Source organism: Mya arenaria, chromosome 17 (genome assembly GCF_026914265.1).
Source record: "Mya arenaria isolate MELC-2E11 chromosome 17, ASM2691426v1".
NCBI classification, from domain to species: domain Eukaryota; kingdom Metazoa; phylum Mollusca; class Bivalvia; order Myida; family Myidae; genus Mya; species Mya arenaria.
This window is the reverse complement of record NC_069138.1, coordinates 33,438,555-33,457,064: the sequence shown is the minus strand read 5'-3', so window position 1 is coordinate 33,457,064 and position 18,510 is coordinate 33,438,555. Positions and strand designations below refer to the sequence as shown.

General features: G+C 35.9%; 1 protein-coding gene across 1 annotated transcript; it reads left to right on the top strand.

The window, feature by feature from the left end:
• Positions 1–12,147: 12,147 nt before the first annotated feature.
• LOC128223402 (protein quiver-like) lies at positions 12,148–17,812 on the top strand. The gene is made up of 3 exons (XM_052932682.1): positions 12,148–12,199; positions 16,596–16,733; positions 17,622–17,812. Exons 1-3 carry the CDS (start codon positions 12,148–12,150, stop codon positions 17,810–17,812), a joined length of 381 nt encoding a protein of 126 aa, XP_052788642.1.
• The last annotated feature ends 698 nt before the right edge of the window (positions 17,813–18,510 follow it).

Below are 18,510 nucleotides of genomic sequence, written 5' to 3'. Positions count from 1 at the left end.
TTGCATTCACGCATACAAAAGTGGCCAATCCTTAAGTTATGACACTAGCATATTGGATAGATCAAACTACGGGATGAGGGTTACTTTTAAATGAAGGTAAAACATAATAAAAAATCTTGTTTGATAGCGTACCACAAACATCTCGTTTGATCATTCACATTTAAACGCACATACAGAATTATTTATTCATAATAATTTTGGAACTTACACTCTCAAACTGATGATTCCCCCATTTGGTTTATCGTTTCAGTGGTAACCCGTACATGTGTGGCCAGCGCCACTGGACTTACAGCAGGTTGCACCTCTGCGAGCATGGGAGGTGCTAGCGGCGAAATATGCTACTGTGACAGTGCCCTCTGCAACGCCTCAACACGAGCCTCCATGACAACCTCACTACTCTTCCTCCTGCCTGCTTTCCTTTTGAGCTTGAAGAAATTATAAGTGTGTTTTATGTGTTGCTGATATGATATGATTTTACTTTACGTAATTATTTGTATCCATTACACATTATGTTAATTGTGCATCTTTGCTCAGAGAGAAGACTTTCAATGATATAATTTACTATATAGACTAGGATTATAAATCAAACGATTATATTTCTATAGAGGTTGTTCTGAATTCTTGTGTTTTCCCTTTTTACTGCAATTAAAACTTCTAGGCTTCAAAACTGTATAATTGTTTGTAAAATATGATAAGTAGGTCGTAGCAATACTACATTTCCTAAGAGTAATTATACCCCCACAAACGAAGTTTGAGGGAGTATATAGCAGTGAGCTTGTCGGCCTGTCTGTCGGTCGGTCTGTCGGTTTTCATGGTTTCCGGACGATAACTCATGAAAGGCTTGACAGATTTGAACAATTTTTGGTACACAGGTGTAACATCAGAAGATACAGGTCAAGTTCGATATTGGGGCTGGTGGGGCCAAAGTCAAGGTCACTGTTACTAAAAATAGAAGATGGTTTCTGGACGATAAATCATGAAAGGCTTGACAGATTTGAACAATTTTTGGTACACAGGTGTAACATCAGAAGATACAGGTCAAATTCGATATTGGGGCTGGTGGGGTCAAGGTCACTGTTACTAAAAATAGAAAAACGGTTTCCGGACGATAACTCATGAAATGCTAGACAGATTTAAACAATTTTTGGTACACAGGTGTAACATCAGAAGATACAGGTCAAGTTCGATATTGGGGCTGGTGGGGCCAAGGTCAAGGTCATTGTTACTAAAAATAGAAAAACGGTTTCCGGACGATAACTCATGAAAGGCTTGACATATTTGAACAATTTTGGTACACAGGTGTAACATCAGAAGATACAGGTCAAGTTCGATATTGGGGCTGGTGGGGCCAAGGTGAATTTCACTGTTACTAAAAATAGAAAAACGGTTTCCGGACAATAATTCATGAAAGGCTAGACAGATTTGAACAATTTTTAGTACACAGGTGTAACATCAGAAGATACAGTTTGGTACACAGGTGTAACATCAGAAGATATAGGTCAAGTCCGATATTGGGGCTGATGGGGCCAAGGTCAAGGTCACTGTTACTAAAAATAGAAAAACGGTTTCCGGACGATAACTCATGAAAGGCTAGACAGATTTGAACAATTTTTAGTACACAGGTGTAACATCAGAAGATACAGTTTGGTACACAGGTGTAACATCAGAAGATATAGGTCAAGTCCGATATTGGGGCTGGTGGGGCCAAGGTCAAGGTCACTGTTACTAAAAATAGAAAAACGGTTTTCGGACGATAACTCATGAAAGGCTTGACAGATTTGAACAATTTTTGGTACACAGGTGTAACATCAGAAGATACAGGTCAAGTTCAATATTGGGGCTGGTGGGGCCAAAGTCAAGGTCACTGTTACTAAAAATAGAAGATAGTTTCTGGACGATAAATCATGAAAGGCTTGACAGATTTGAACAATTTTTGGTACACAGGTGTAACATCAGAAGATACAGGTCAAATTCGATATTGGGGCTGGTGGGGTCAAGGTCACTGTTACTAAAAATAGAAAAACGGTTTCCGGACGATAACTCATGAAAGGCTAGACAGATTTAAACAATTTTTGGTACACAGGTGTAACATCAGAAGATACAGGTCAAGTTCGATATTGGGGCTGGTGGGGCCAAGGTCAAGGTCATTGTTACTTAAAATAGAAAAACGGTTTCCGGACGATAATTCATGAAAGGCTTGACATATTTGAACAATTTTGGTACACAGGTGTAACATCAGAAGATACAGGTCAAGTTCGATATTGGGGCTGGTGGGGCCAAGGTGAATTTCACTGTTACTAAAAATAGAAAAACGGTTTCCGGACAATAATTCATGAAAGGCTAGACAGATTTGAACAATTTTTAGTACACAGGTGTAACATCAGAAGATACAGTTTGGTACACAGGTGTAACATCAGAAGATATAGGTCAAGTCCGATATTGGGGCTGGTGGGGCCAAGGTCAAGGTCACTGTTACTAAAAATAGAAAAATGGTTTCCGGACGATAACTCATGAAAGGCTCGACAGATTTGAACAATTTTTGGTACACAGGTGTAATATCAGAAGATACAGTTTGGTACACAGGTGTAACATCAGAAGATACAGGTCAAGTTCGATATTGGGGCTGGTGGGGCCAAAGTCAAGGACACTAAAAATAGAAAAACGGTTTCCGGACGATTACCCATGAAAGGCTTCACAGATTTGAACAATTTTTGGTTCACAGGTGAAACATCAAAAGATACAGGTCAGGTTCGATATTGGGGCTGGTGGGGCCAAAGTCAAGGTCACTGTTACTAAAAATAGAAAAACGGTTTCCGGACGATAAATCATGAAAGGCTTGACAGATTTGAACAATTTTTGGTACACAGGTGTAACATCAGAAGATACAGGTCAAGTTCGATATTGGGGCTGGTGGGGCCAAGGTGAATTTCACTGTTACTAAAAATAGAAAAACGGTTTCCGGACGATATCTCATGAAAGGCTAGACAGATTTGAACAATTTTTGGCAAACAAGTGTAACATCAGAAAATACAGTTTGGTACACAGGTGTAACATCAGAAGATACAGGTCAAGTTCGATATTGGGGCTGGTGGGGCCAAGGTCAAGGTCACTGTTACTAAAAATAGAAAAACGGTTTCCGGACGATAACTCATGAAAGGCTTGACAGATTTGAACAAATTTGGTACACAGGTGTAACATCAGAAGATACAGGTCAATTTCGATATTGGGGCTGGTGGGGCCAAGGTCAAGGTCACTGTTACTAAAAATAGAAAAACGGTTTCCGGACGATGACTCATGAAAGGCTAGTTTTTCTTGTCAGCAGTGTAACTTCTAAATTAGTCAACAGATTTAAATAAAACATACATGCATGATAAAAGAAGATGCAGTGTGCAGTAACCTTGGAGTTATGGCCTCTTTTCAAAGGTATTCCCTTGTTAAAAAACAACAACGTATAACGTACAACGACTTAAATCATGCCCGTAAAGATAATTAAACAAAGAATCGAATATCTTCATTCGCCGAACTATATGTCCAATAGATGGACATTTCAATCTACTTCTTTAATCTATGCAACACAGTGTGGTTTATTAATTCATTCCGTTAATAGTAAAATTTTGATATATTCGAAAGATTTTGAAACAATTGTAAGAAATAATCAAATACGCCATTTTTAATTATGTCAAATTGATTGGGGAATTAAGTGGTGAAAATAAATTATATTTACTGTGTTCTGACTCTTTACAATCAGGCATTCCGGACGATGTTGGACTTTATTACTTACCGAGCAAATATTGAACTATTTTCAATGCATAAGCAAAAATATATGTTTAAGGAAAGTGACGATCGAAATATGCACATGTACTCCGGGTGTTTCCATATTGATTTCATTTAAATACGGAGGTTAGAACCCGCAGAGAACATGGATAATTTGCTTACCGGCCTGCACGCCCCTTATATGAGCATTGAAAGACAAGCTTTCCTTGTATTACAGGAAGGTACAGGGAGGTTTTAAAAGTAAACTTTAACTCTGATTTTATTTATTTGTTTCATCAATAACATTATATTTTTATAAAAGAAGCTCTCGGCGAAACGTTTGATATACAAACTTGACAGTTTGCAAATTTAAAATAAAACTATACCAGAAGCAATAATGTGTGTATTAAATAGATGGATTATGTTAATTGCTACCCTGCCCCATATTTTGTTTACTGATGATCAATGATATTTTGCTGACAGAGATGTTGTTGTTTAACTATTAGATTCCGTAAAAAGCTAAAACTTCCATTTTCTCAGTATTAGCGTATGTTTATAAGCAAGACAATAAAAAGTTGATCCACTCCCTTCGATGGTTTTGACTTGACAAACGACGATATCTAGCATTTTTATGGTCAAGTAAATTCCTTTGATTATTAAAAAATCGACATTTAGTAGTTGTTGTTTTGTATGCATTAAGGGAAGCAAATATTAACCATCTCAGTTTTAAATACTTACATGTGACTATGTTTTGTCAATTTGTAAATGTATATTTTGGGGACTGTGCTTTATTGATGTGATTTAAATTCACCCATTCTTGGGTTTAAATAACTGCAGTAGTATCCAGTAATGTTTTATATTTAATTAATTAAGAAAATTAGAAGAAACAGAGTGAGATGAAAGAGATCTGTCTGCGATACCATAGCTCTTTGCAAAAAGATCTCTTGGTTTTTTAACATGCTCGGTGTAAATCATCTATACACATGATAAACTGTGCCTTGGTTGATCCAGTACTGAGTTTACCATTTTCCCCAGTACTACCATTTAATTGCCAGTGATTGGCAAGGGAACTACTAGTATCATATCCTAACGTCTTCCGGTTTGGGGAGGCCGGGTTTTGAACTAACGACCTTCCGCACCGAAGCGAATGCCCTACCATGAGCTATCGAGGCGGTTACATCATGTATTGTATTGATATCCAACTATTCATCGTTCTTAATTATTCAAGTGAGACAACTCTTTTTTCAGGCTTTTCAACAAACTGTATCAACCTACTCACCGGCAGAAATTATTTCCGATTAGCCACCAGGTAGTATCCCGCCACTTATTCGATCCAACATTTTTCTCGAATCGCTATCGATGACAGCAAACTCGTTCATCTATAAGTGAATGCTACGAATGCGCGTTTTGTGTATTATCCGATTGAAGAAGGGATCTATTTCATGAAAAAGTTCCTTAATTTTTGATGGTATGAACGTTTCAACTGGACACTCTTGAAGATGCTTGGTACACTTGAAGAACAACAGAAGTATGACTGGAAATTTTACAATGGTCCTCTGGGCAAGTCATATTACTGCACGACTCGATTTGTTTCTTCCAACACCTTCATTTCTTTGGTCGTCTTCCTCGACTCTCTATTGACGTCTATCTTGGTAGCGATCTCAACCTTGATCAAAATCCTTCAGAAAGTAATGCTAACTATGTGGAACGCTTGAGGGATATCATGCAGTTTTCGCTAGAATGTTGCCTCGAAGAATGCCATCAAGAGGTCGGATATTAAGAAGGTGTATATTCGATGTGTTTATGAGAAAAAAACTCAATGTAGGAGTCATTTTTTCTCTTAAAGGAAAGTTTGCCTTAAAGGCCGCACAAATAAGCGGACAAGAGGGAGCAAGAGCCCCACACTATTCGGTTTATCCCTAACTGATGTTTCATTCTACAAAGTCAAAACGAAATCTAAGAAAGGTCCTACTAGAACACTTCAGATATTATCTACTTTCTTTCATTTCCATCCATCCTGACGAGCCCACTGACACTCCTGCTCATAGACAGAAGCGGATAACTTGAGCTATTTCAGCAGATCCGGCTTAAGAATCAGATTTATCTTCTTCGGAGCCCTTTTCTTCTCCCTACAATATCATTCCGGCCCATCTCTTTCCGCATCAATTTTATACGACAAACTACAGAAACCAGCTCAGTAGACAAAAGTTCTGAATAAACCCCGTTTAATGGCACATAGTAAACGCCAAAAACATGGAACACAAAAACGAACAATCACAAACAAGAAACATGAAACAACAGCACAAAACACCACAAATAACACAGTACATTTATACTATTTATACTATATCAAATTTATGTGTGTTTATCAAGGAGTGTTAAGTACCGCCTTGGAACGGTGAGTAAAATGTAAATTTACTGGGGTTTAAACCAATCTGTGTGCAAAACCTCACTCCTATCACAGCAATCCCGATTAAAGTAAAAACTCAAAAGGTAAATCTTATCAAAGTATGTAAACCCCAAGTACTTCAATGATTAGGGATTCTGACTTTATCTCAGCACAAATAAAAGGTTTAAAACTGTGTGATCATAGATTTTCATAATGAAAAGCATCATTGTACTAACACTGGCAACAAACAAAGAACATATTACTAAAAATAAAAAAAACACGAAATATACTTGCTGAACTCTTTTTTCCAAATAATTACCTAAATAAAATTTAAAGAGAAGTCACACGCTGGAACATTCTTAGCAAGCCAATAACGGTTTTAAAGATAACACAAATCTGCAAAATTTTCATAAAATCAAAGCACTGAAAGTTTACTTATGTAAGGACGCAATATTCAACCTTATACTTTGTATGAGGAATTCTTCATCAAAATCAAAAATGCAAGTACTCTTTAAAGTATTGCTGTTATATCCATGGTTTAAATAAGATCCACGCAATTCATTGAGTCTATCTGCCCCTCTAGCTGCTGAAAACATTTTAATTTTACGATTTTTCTTCAAACATCACCATTAAACTAGGGATAAGCAATACTATTAGCAATCAGCGATTTTAGGTTACTAGTATTTTTTTATATAATATAATATTGACCATTTACATATTTTGAGACAGTGTAACCATAATTTATGATATCTGAAACCCTGTTTTAGAAGTTTTTCCATCATAAGTTTACTGCGAGAGCTGATTTCTTTTTGCATTTGTGCATATTTAAGCAAATCTTATCAACTGTGCAATAAAAACACCAAATGATGGTGAACTAGGAACACCTCCATCTAAAGAAGGGTAAATTCGTAATCCAATTACTGTCAACCCACCTTTGAGAGCATCTTTCTTTGATACGAATACTCGCTACTTTTTCTCTTTGTATCATATACGACAGTCATCCGTGAAGTTCGTGGACTGTCGTAAACAATATTGATAAAGATGATATTGAAGTAAAAGTCTTAAATCAGTGGCAGATGACAAACGACCTGAAAAATTGTGGATGGGCCTAGAAGAAATGGTGCGACCAATCGTAATGGAAGACAGACGAAAGACCTTACCTCAAATTGCGGAGAAAGCCGACATTGGACATAGCTCTAGCTACATACTGACTAATATGCTGAACAATAGTAAGGTTTCGGCGAGGTAGGTCCCTCGTTTATTGAAAGAAAAAAACGCACTCAACGTGTTGCAGCATCCATATCGTGTATACTACGATTGGAGCGTGATGGCGAGAAGTTCTTGGATCGCATTATTCTTGTGATGAAACATGTATTCATAACTACGTATTCGAGACAAAACAACAATGCTTGGTTTTAAAGACACCAGGCAGAACCACGCCAAAAATGGCACGGGTCAGAAAGTCCGCACAGAAAACGGATGTTCATCTTTTTCATGGACCGGATGGGGATCCTGCTTTCCCACGCAGTCTAACGTGGACAAACCAGCAATGCCAGTTATTACCAGAGAGAAAAGATACTGTACTCATAATAAAATGTGAATTATACACATGCAATGTTTTTATATCAGTTAAAGCTAAGTTAACATTAAACATTAACTATATTCATTTTCACTGTTTCAAAAATAATGCGTTCAAATTGCGATTCCAGGGTATCCACTGGGATCCGGAAGAAGAAGCCAGGAACGGACATAGAGTCCATGATTCTACACCAGGACAATGCCATTGTACTGGAACGGTTAATCCACAGTCCATATAGTCAAGATCTTGCCCGAATGGACTTTGCTGTCTTTCCCCGCTTGAATGAGTGAGCTAAAGGGAAAACGATTTGAAGACATCAATGACATTCAGACACAGGTTCGCCCATCTGTTAAAAAAGTATTCAAGTGACTGAAACAGAGATATTAATGACACTTAGATAAAGCCGTATCGGAAATATATAGTACATAACGGTAAATATTTTTAAATCTAGACGTCATTACGGCGTACAAAGTGTTTCGTACAGTTGCTTATGTGCTATGTTTCATGTACATTTTTCATTTGTCAATAGTTTGAGTACTTCATGTATGTAGATTTCACCAACTTAGTATTATCGATAAACAGTGTCTTTCTTTTTTATCTTTCAAAAGATGGGTTTGAAAATACATTAGTCCACAAACTTTACGGTTGAACCTCGTATTTCATTAATGTTATATTTTGGTCATATCATTAATTGCCATTTTTGTGTGTGCAAATGTTTAACTGTGCCTTTAATGTTTTGTATATTACACAGATTTGATTCCCTTTAGATTTTCTGAGATAATAATCAATATCCTACATTGTTTTGCATTTAGTTTGTCAAGTGTGTTTCATGTGTGCGTACACGCTTAATACTTCAGTTGCAATATACCTTCCTGTGTTTTTTTTTTAAATTGCAGCAGAGAGTTTTCCTGTGTTATAAATATTATATTTTCACATTTAATTTATTTATTCTGAATTTTGTTTCAGCCTAGATGTTGATGATGTGTTGTCAAGACCTATACTGTTGTTAGTCCAGTCTTGATATTTGCATTATTTTTTAAATTGATGAATGGATTATTTTTTTGCAGAATGATGTTCAATTCTTGATATCGTATTCAAGAGCGACAACTGCTGCAACAACTATTTCCAGCACTAACAAGGATTACCTTCAATTTTTGATTCTTTATTGTTTGTGCAATAATAGTGTACTTACTTAGTAAGCCGTTACTTAAGTTAAATTATATTATGTTATTTAAATTCTGATTAATTGGTGAGATTGTTTCCAAGGTGTATATGTGTTTTCTTATGGTTGATTGGCTACACTAGCGGAGTCAGGATTAAACGCTCTTTAATCGTCCGAATGTACTTTTTATGTCATAATCGGAGAAAACAAATAAAAAACAGACACACGTTCGTCTCCCGGTTTCTGCTGTAGAAACTACTACTTCTATTACTACTTGTAATTGCATCCGACACCCTGTCGGCGAGGCGGTTCCAATATCACTAGACTCAACCATCCCATACAATCGTTACAATTCGGCAAGCTTCGGAATAGACCTCTTAAATAAGCCTTCAGATAAACGAAAATGCGATGAGGCCGCTTGAAGACCCCCATTCGATGACGTAAATAATGTACATGTAGTGAAATGTATGACTTTGATTCGTGTCTAAATTACGATTTAGAGAAACTTGAAATGAATTCAAATTATAGGAACAACAGTTTGATGTTCTTCGCCGTATGTTCAATTCAATATGTCCATTGACGGTTCAAACCTCATACAACAGGTGTTCAATATAATTTCCGTGGTCATATCTGTTGAATATTGGCAGTCAGGTGTTCCGATTGCCAATCCATTTTTCTTCCTGTGTTTCTGTGAAAGCAATGATAGTCAAACCGAAACCTTGCGATAACTTCCGTGTTTTATCAGCGAACTTAAAACTAATCAAGTTCAATATCCTCTTTAAATGTCAAACATTGATCAATACTGATATATCTCTACATGAACAACATACCTATCGGAGCTCCCCATCGCAAAAAATGGCCTTCGATAAAATGATGTAACAAGTGTTTTGTGGTTAAATAATATTTATGCATGAAGTTAGGGATTTCAATTGCATCATCAATTCACGAGACTCCTGATCAATCATTTCATTTTTAGTGGGTAAATATATGTAATACTTTTAAGCAGTACTCAGGGTGTATTCACGGTTAGTGCACCTTTTAATACCTGGTTTCCTTGCTACTCTGATTTTTATTTCTAAGCCTTTTATAATTCACATGATAGCCTTTTATGTAATCTAAATTGGGTAATACAGTATTTAACATTACTAACAGTATCTCTTAATTTCCACATATCTTTAAATCCAGTCTGCAAAAGCCTGTTTGATAGTCAGATACTCTCATTATTACCATGTATAGCCAGATACTCTCATTATTACCATGTATTTGTGAAATCTTACAAATAATGCATACAAAATACAATTATAAATATAGCAATTAATGCGCATAAAGTAATATTTAATAATGCATTTCTTTCTAAAAATTATTAGAGGCACACTTCACCATACAAATCATTATTCCTAGTGGTCATTTCAACATCAAATTTCTGTTTGAAAAACGTTTCATGTTTGCCTTTGGAACATGACTGGTCACACCGTGTTGCCATACTTTCCATATTGCCTCACTTATCTTTATATCGCATCGAAATGGCGATTAATAAATGGAACAATATTAGACCTTAAATTTTGGGATTGACAAACGTAAACTCCATATTAAGTTTAAATTTCAAGGGTCATAGTTTATCTTCCGTTTAAACATCTCAGAACAAAAAACTACGATATTGAAAGTTTGCAGCTGTGCCATGAACCACTTCATTTCTACTATAAGCGAAATTTAAATTGCTAATCTATGGTACTTTTGCGGGGCCACTATATGAAGAAATGACTTTTATAGGGTTGAAAACATAATGCAGGTTTTGAATGAACATGCCTTTCGAATTGTTTTCATGTGCGTCAATATATTCGAAACCGCTCCGTAATTTCAATAGTATCCAAATTTAACACAATTTGTCACAGCTGTTCGATATGACGATTGAGACTCTTCGTATTCATGACCGCATGGCCCGTGTTCGCTTGCGTTTCGAGTCCGAGTTTGAGTCAGATTTTAGACCCAAAAACATGCATATTTAACTTTGATAAAAAGTGATTTATATCGCTCCTATTTACAAAAACAGAACATTGAAATGTAAAGCTGATCATATATAATAATGTGTAAAGCCTTCAACATAACTGCTTTTTAATGGGATATCAAGACTAGCAATTTTGAGTCGGCCCTGGCACCAAAAACTAAGCAAGAATAAAAATCAGATCTAGTATGTTTTTAGTCTTTTAAAAAGCGTATTTTCTCATAAAAATTGTTTGTTTGATTTTTTCTTAATATTCAATATTCTAGTGAAAAACAGTTTAACGTTGAGCTTGTTGATTAAATGGAATAGATGCCAGATAATACAAATGCACGAAAAAGAAAATATTCAAAAGCTTACATAAAATTGATGTCGTTGCGTGCAATGTATTTAATCTTACTGATTCATTTCAATGACATCGCTTTCGACACATGTGTAGTTGGCTGTTTTTGCCCATTTATCTACCACGTAAATCCAGTTAATAAAAAAGTCGGTATATGTATCTGTACGTGGCTTACACATGCAAAGTATACACACTATTAACTGGGTAATATTTAAGCGCTCATTTTTAACGGGTAAACTCAGCTGAGACAGAGACAAAATATTATTTTATTTGTGTAATATATTCATAATTGTCCTCATTCTAGCTTTCAATGACAATTTTAGGCTTGTTGTGCGGAAATAATGTATTTGCCGATTTTGTGTCCATCTGGTACCTAGCCCCTTTAAAGCCTAAGCCAGCAACGTTAGTTTTATTGTTCCTATAGTCAAAGGAACATTTTCTTATTGTGAGTCAGCTCAGTAAACCAAGATCGTGGTTAACTTGCTCAAGATCTGTAAGCGACCAACAACATTCACACCCTAAACTCCAACATAGATTGCTCTCTAGGCCGGCGGGAGGCGGTGTCAAACCCGCTAATGGTATCAAACAATTAAGCTGGGTTTGACATATAATGATCAAACTTGGTTGATAGGAACAGTTTATTAAGACCGTCTGGATTATGTTGGGGGCCCTAGGATCAAGGTCAAGATCACAATTTCTTATAGAATAATGGCTTGTGCTTAATAACTTCAGTTTGGATTGATACATTGCGATCAAACTTGGTATATAGAAAGAGTTTATAGATATCTATCATGGGATTATGTTTAGGGCCCTGAGAGTCATGGTCAATTCAAAGTCACTGGAACTACAAATAGAAAAAAATATTAGTACTGAATAATTTCAGAAAGGGTTGATACATTGCGATCAAACGTGGTTCATAGGAATGGCTTATAGAGATTATCTATGGGACTATGGTTGTGGCTCTGAGAGTCTTGGTTAGTTCAAGGTCACTGTAACTACAAATATATAAATGGTAAATACTGAATAACTTAAGTTACGGTTGACATATTGTGATCAAACGTGGTATTTCTGAAGAGTAAGGAATATCTTTGATAGGATTGTGATTTTGGGTCAAGATCACTGTTACTAAAAAAACGGTTGGTACTGAATAGTTTAGATAATGGTTGACACATTGCAATCAAAATTGGTATATAGGAAGAATTTATTGAGACTTTCCATTGGAATGTGTTCGGGGCCCCTAGTTTAAAATCAAGGTCGCTATTACTAAAAAAAGATAACCGTTAGCTAATGAAAACCTCTAGGGTTGACAATTATTAATATATTTTATGTATGTATTGTTTGTTTCCTGAAAAATAATAACCTGGTTGTCATGAACTGGCAATTCCAGATAAGAAAAAAAAGCTTGATTTCAACCCTGTAATTCAAATGAAACACACCGGTTCTTAGTGTGTTTTGTTTAGTGTGTCCCTGGACTTTAATATTTTTCCTTAAAGAATATAGAAGATGCAGGTCAACCAATAGTTTCAGTGACGTAAAATTTTACTTGACCAAATCCCTTAAAAAAGTATTTAGTAAACAAGGTATTTAAACTAATTTCTGGTCAGTACTTAAAATAACCATTAGCGGTTGACCTTAGCCGTAGCCGATTGATCTTCGATGGTACCAAGTAACGTATGAGCTTAACAAAAGGCAGGTCCTTTGAAAATTATTATTCAAGTCTTAGGGCCATTCATATGTTAAAGCGATTGACTGTCATCAATCATCTCACCATACAGTTATCTCATTATCTGAAATATTTTGTGTGGGTGAGGGGGGAAGGTCTGTAAATATCGTTCTATTTTGTAACCTTGTTTACATGCATGTCATTGTTACTTTTGCAGATCATTGCAATTCAATCATATTTCATCAATACTTTATACATTATTGATGAATCTGATTCCTACTTCTTCTAAAGAAAGGTAAATTGTTCGTCATTAAAATGTGCAATGACATGATTGCACTGGAAATCATAGAGTTCACCCTCACTTTGTTCAAATCGCCCTACATTTTAGTACAGGTTACTTTATCAACTTTGAAGTTCAAAATTTGCACTTGAGTTTTACGGTATGGAACATGTAATGACATTCAAACTTCGACCGATGCGTGACATTGAACTTTTTATCTTGCTTGTTATTATAAAAAACCTCTCATCTATGACGTGTTATATTATCTCACCAATTAGAGTGTTTTTGTGATAACATGCCATTCCATTATGTCTAGCAGATGAAGAAATTTGTGAAAATGTTGCTTTCATTTGATGTAAAAGATGTATCGTTCAAGCATAACAATACATTTGACGATGTTTAAGCGCTATAGCAGTGTTCTTTTTTTCCTAAACATGTATTTACAAATCTTCAAAACCCTAATTATCAACCCATTTTGAAGTATGATGCATATATATATAACAACGAATGAACTATACAGGAATACCAGAAACGTCCCTGTTTTATAGCCGGTGAAGCTTTGTCTGTGTTTTTGCTACATGTTCAATGTACATAATTTTTTAAACCCTGACGATGTTCAGTATACGATCGTGATCCGATACGCAACGGTTTACATATCGGCCAGTAACCGCAACGGTCATTTGCACGTTTTGCACGTGCACGCTATACATGTCATCCATATGTTGATTCAGTTCATTTCGTACCATTCATGCGGTAGGGGCTATTCTGAAAATTAAATTTGACCTTAGACCATTAACGATGTCCATTGTTTGACCTTAGACCTTCAACGATATGCACTGTTTGACCTTAGACCTTTAAAGATGTGCACTGTTTGACCTTAGACCTTAGACCTTTAACGATGTTCACTGTTTGACATTATACCTTAAACGATGTGCACTGTATGACCTTAGACCTTTAAAGATGTGCACTGTTTGACCTTAGACCTTAGACCTTTAACGATGTTCACTGTTTGACATTAGACCTTAAACGATGTGCACTGTATGACCTTAGACCTTAAACGATGTGCCCTGTTTGGCCTTAGACCTTTAACGATGTGCACTGTATGACCTTAGACCTTTAACGATGTGCACAGTTTGACATTAGACCTTCAACAATGTGCACTGTTTGACCTTAGACCTTTAACGATGTGCACTGTATGACTTTAAACCTTAAACGATGTGCACTGTTTGACCTAGACCTTTAACGATGTGCACTGTATGACCTTAGACCTTAAACGATGTGCACAGTTTGACCTTAGACCTTTAACGATGTGCACTGTATGCTCAAGATAAAGATAGGTTAAATTTCTTATAGGGGTTACGCTGCTAAATTAATGTCCGCTCTGCAATGTCAACAGCACTGAATGAATTTAAATTTGATATTATTTGGCCCGGTTGATCTCAATTGCTGTCTCCTTGTCTTTTTTGCTTTCGATCGCTGTGCAACCAACCATAAATATTCCCTGCGTACGTGCTTTTCCTGTAATTGTCTGTGGACATTTTCACAATTATCAAATATTATACAAGTGTCCCTTTTAGTCCTCCATGAGGCTTTCAGCGACATTTAACTTAAATGTTACAAAGCTTTTGCAATTTCAATTAAAGTGCATGTATAACAAAAGCAGTAGCTTGAGATTTCAAAAGATGAATGAGGTCTGATAGGACTATTATTAAACCTTACTTTAGAATAATAATTTTGCCCGGATCGGCCGTTAAGGTATAAAAAGGAACCCGGAACGCACACTGATAATCAAAGAAGGCGAGTAATCTTTTCAAAGTAAAACAACTGAATTGCATTATTATAAAACAGAAGTCAACAGTTGCTTGCACCTTTGATTAACTAGTTTGTTGTATATCAATAACATAAGGTTGTAATCAGATTGGTAGAATATCCATCATTTCATTTTCACAATGAATGTCGGCGGGCGGGCGTTTTTTTGCGGCCTGGCGTTTGTGTGTCTTGGTGGGTTGGTGGGCCTATTTGCGGCCTTGCTGTTTTGCAAGTAGGCGTCCGAGATATAGCTTGGTTAGAAGCTGAACTCAAACTCAGTGTTTTACCAGTATATTCATATTACATTTTTTAAACAGTAACAAGGTAATATTTCTCTTTGTTGTTGCTTTGTTTTTTCGTCCTTGGGCTGAAAATTCATTTTCCGCGGCGGAGTCAGGCGGTTGTCAAAAATGTAAAATAACCTTTGACTACTTACATTGACTGCAGGACTCTGGTAAATACCCTCTACTCTATTTTAGGTTCAGTACAACAACTGCAAGTATGAACTGTGACACAATTTCTAGAAACGCACGTTTAAGGATGTTAGACCAAATTTTTGAAGCTGGCTTATATCTTTGAATTGAATTCTGTGGTTTAATTGCCCTTTCATTTTTCAACATTCAGTTGAACGCACTGATTATAAATCTCAACATTGAACGTCCGATAAGGCCTGCTCGGTAGCCCGGGTATAAAACAGATCAGGGACACACACTGATATATAATGCGGGCGCGTTTTCTGTGAATAGTTAGCACAAATAAAATAAGAATAATTATAACCATGAAGGTGACAATTCCTTTTGTCGTAATTGTGTGCTACATCCTCGGATTATGTTGTGGTATTTATGAATAATTTATAACTAACATTCCTAAAACATTTATAATTATTGAAATGCATGACATAAAATACATTTAATTAAAATATTTATATAATGAAAAAAAAAAAAAAAGATTTTCTGAGACAACACTCGAATCATCATTGGTAAAAACTTGTCAGTTTTATATCTTTCTTATTACTATTGACTATTATAGGTGTAGAAGTCATACTTTTCCCTTAACAACTGTTGATAAAAGTATTCTACCAAGGTGTGCGTTGGTCTTTGTGATATTCAAAGTTTGTTAATTGCAAACGCTTATATTCTGAATAGTTTTAGGGAAAACACATTGGTCAGGCGTCGATATGCATGTACTCTTTAATTATTAAGAAAATACAGATATATAGGATTAGTCAAGAGTAGTCATATAATCCGAACTTAAACAATGAGTTCATTGAAAATTTGTTAGTAAGTGAGCGGTTAGCGAGCTTACTTAACTAGTGTCTTTTCACTGTATTTTAATAATAGAAATGCTACCAATGAAGCAATCCTTTATACCACGTATTTCATTTTCGAACGTGTCGAGTGATATAATTTTGACCTAAAAAAATTGAGCAATGTTATTCAACAACCGAAACCATTGTAAACATTGCTAAATTGATCATATATTTTAAACACACTACACATATATGCTAGTAATTGTCGGTAAACACGTGCATTAGTTTATTGAATGCAGTATAAAAATGTACGTTTGCATAGGTTCATGATTTTTATCATACCTCAACCTTCAAACATTCGATATACAGGTCAGTCGGAGGCGGTCAAATGTTATGAGTGTTCGTCCTCGGTCAGCGATGACTGTGCTGACCCGTTCAAGACAACCACCACCCAGGCCGGATGTTCCGTGTGTGCAAAAAGCAAAGTTACAGTGCTTGGCGTTGATGGTATAACCACTTTTTTAATAACAACTGTTGTCCATTATTTTTTCTTGTGTGTAAATACATGGCCGGGCCACTACGGGATAATTGGACCGAGTGGATCATAACGACCAGAGGCGTAGTTGAGGGAGGTTATGCACATGGTGGCCAGTTGTGTCGAAAGTGACAGGCTCCGCCATGTTTTAACCTTTTTATAATAAACGTGTGTTCTTTCTTTGTGTATTTACCATATGTTTCAAGCAAACCTTTACTCCAGGAAATTCTTTTAAGCTACACTCTCACAGATTGAACGTTTTTGCAGCTTTTTTTCATTTTTGTCTTGGAATAAGCCATTTTTTGCTGAAATGTATTGAAACCAGTGCCATTAGACTGATGAAAAGAGATCAGACCGCATTGTTTCATACTTACGTTCGAAAATTGATGTCTTATGACCAAATTTGTTACTAACGCTTAAGGAAAATGAGTTTTTCGTCAATCTTCCAAATATTTTAAATGTGTTTTATTGTGCGTTATCTTATATGATTGAATTGAAGGCATTGATGCTAAAATCAGATGATTCTGATAAAATAAACAAACAAACAAAAACGTCAATATTCTCAATCTGTGAGAGTGCAGCTTTAGGTGTATTAGGCTTTAGCAAATATTGAGCGTTTGCTGTTTTATCTATGTTTGAGTTTGTGAATGAAGAATTGTTATTGTTGTTGCTGTTTTTCCCCATTTAATCGCGCGTGCATGAGATATGTAAGTATGTGTTTTGTTTGTGTTTGAATGAGTGTCTCTGCGAAACAAGGTGTATAAAAGATTTAAACTGATGTTTTAAAAAATGTTATATCTGAGCATATATCGCCGCAAAAATTAGTAATAAAGTGATCTGAATTGGATTCATCATTTCAGTGTTTACCCGTGCATGTGTGCCGGACGGATCGGGATTGCCCACTGGATGCCAATCCGGAGACCAGGATGGCGGCAGTGGCGAAGCCTGTTACTGTAACAGCGACCTGTGCAACGCCTCAACACGCGTCTCCGTGACAAGCGCCCTGCTATTCCTGCTGCCCACACTTCTTCTGGGCTACACCAACTTATAATTGTATGCCACGCTTGAAATATGACATTTAGCTGGTTTAAATGTAGTAATGTGTGTTAAATGTTCATGTACATGCTGTTTTTACGCCTCTGTGCTGAAAGTACCATCAGCTGTTATAATGTACATAACATGTTTGACGTAAATAAATTATCGGAGTGTCCTTAACATTGCTACATGAAATTGTATGTAATTACCTTGTTCAAAATGTTAAATTAATCTCAATTAAATATTACTTTATTAAACACATACAAAGATATATTAATTGTTAAGATTATATGGAAGATTATATTTGTTGACAAGTAATTAAGTTTTGATACAATTGAATTCTTGAGATGAGACAGAAGTTGGGCACTGATGTTCATGGTAAATAGCAAGTGCAATGGTTACCATACTTATAACATATCATCTGAAAGCATTCTATGACAGCATAGGAGTAATAATAGTTTAAGAGTTAATGATCAAACATTGCAGATCCAGGTAGCAATATATGCTATTTTTATGGAACCAAACAATGCGTCTATACAAACATTATTTTAATGAGTCTTTAATTTGCAGGACCTACACAGCTAATTTTCTAAGGAATATCTTATCACTACTTCTATCATACTAATGTAAGCGTAATTATACCTAGGAAAGGTCTGCATACACTAAATATTTGAAAACAAAATGGAGAAATATGTACAACAACAAACACTTTCA

Excerpts from the sequence above, each read along its gene's own strand:
- LOC128223402 (XM_052932682.1), top strand. The coding sequence starts at position 12,148 with ATGGCTTATAGAGATTATCTATGGGACTATGGTTGTGGCTCTGAGAGT. Across the intron at positions 12,200-16,595 it reads TTGTGGCTCTGAGAGTCTTG|GTCAGTCGGAGGCGGTCAAA; the intron begins GTTAGTTCAAGG and ends TTCGATATACAG. Across the intron at positions 16,734-17,621 it reads TACAGTGCTTGGCGTTGATG|TGTTTACCCGTGCATGTGTG; the intron begins GTATAACCACTT and ends TCATCATTTCAG.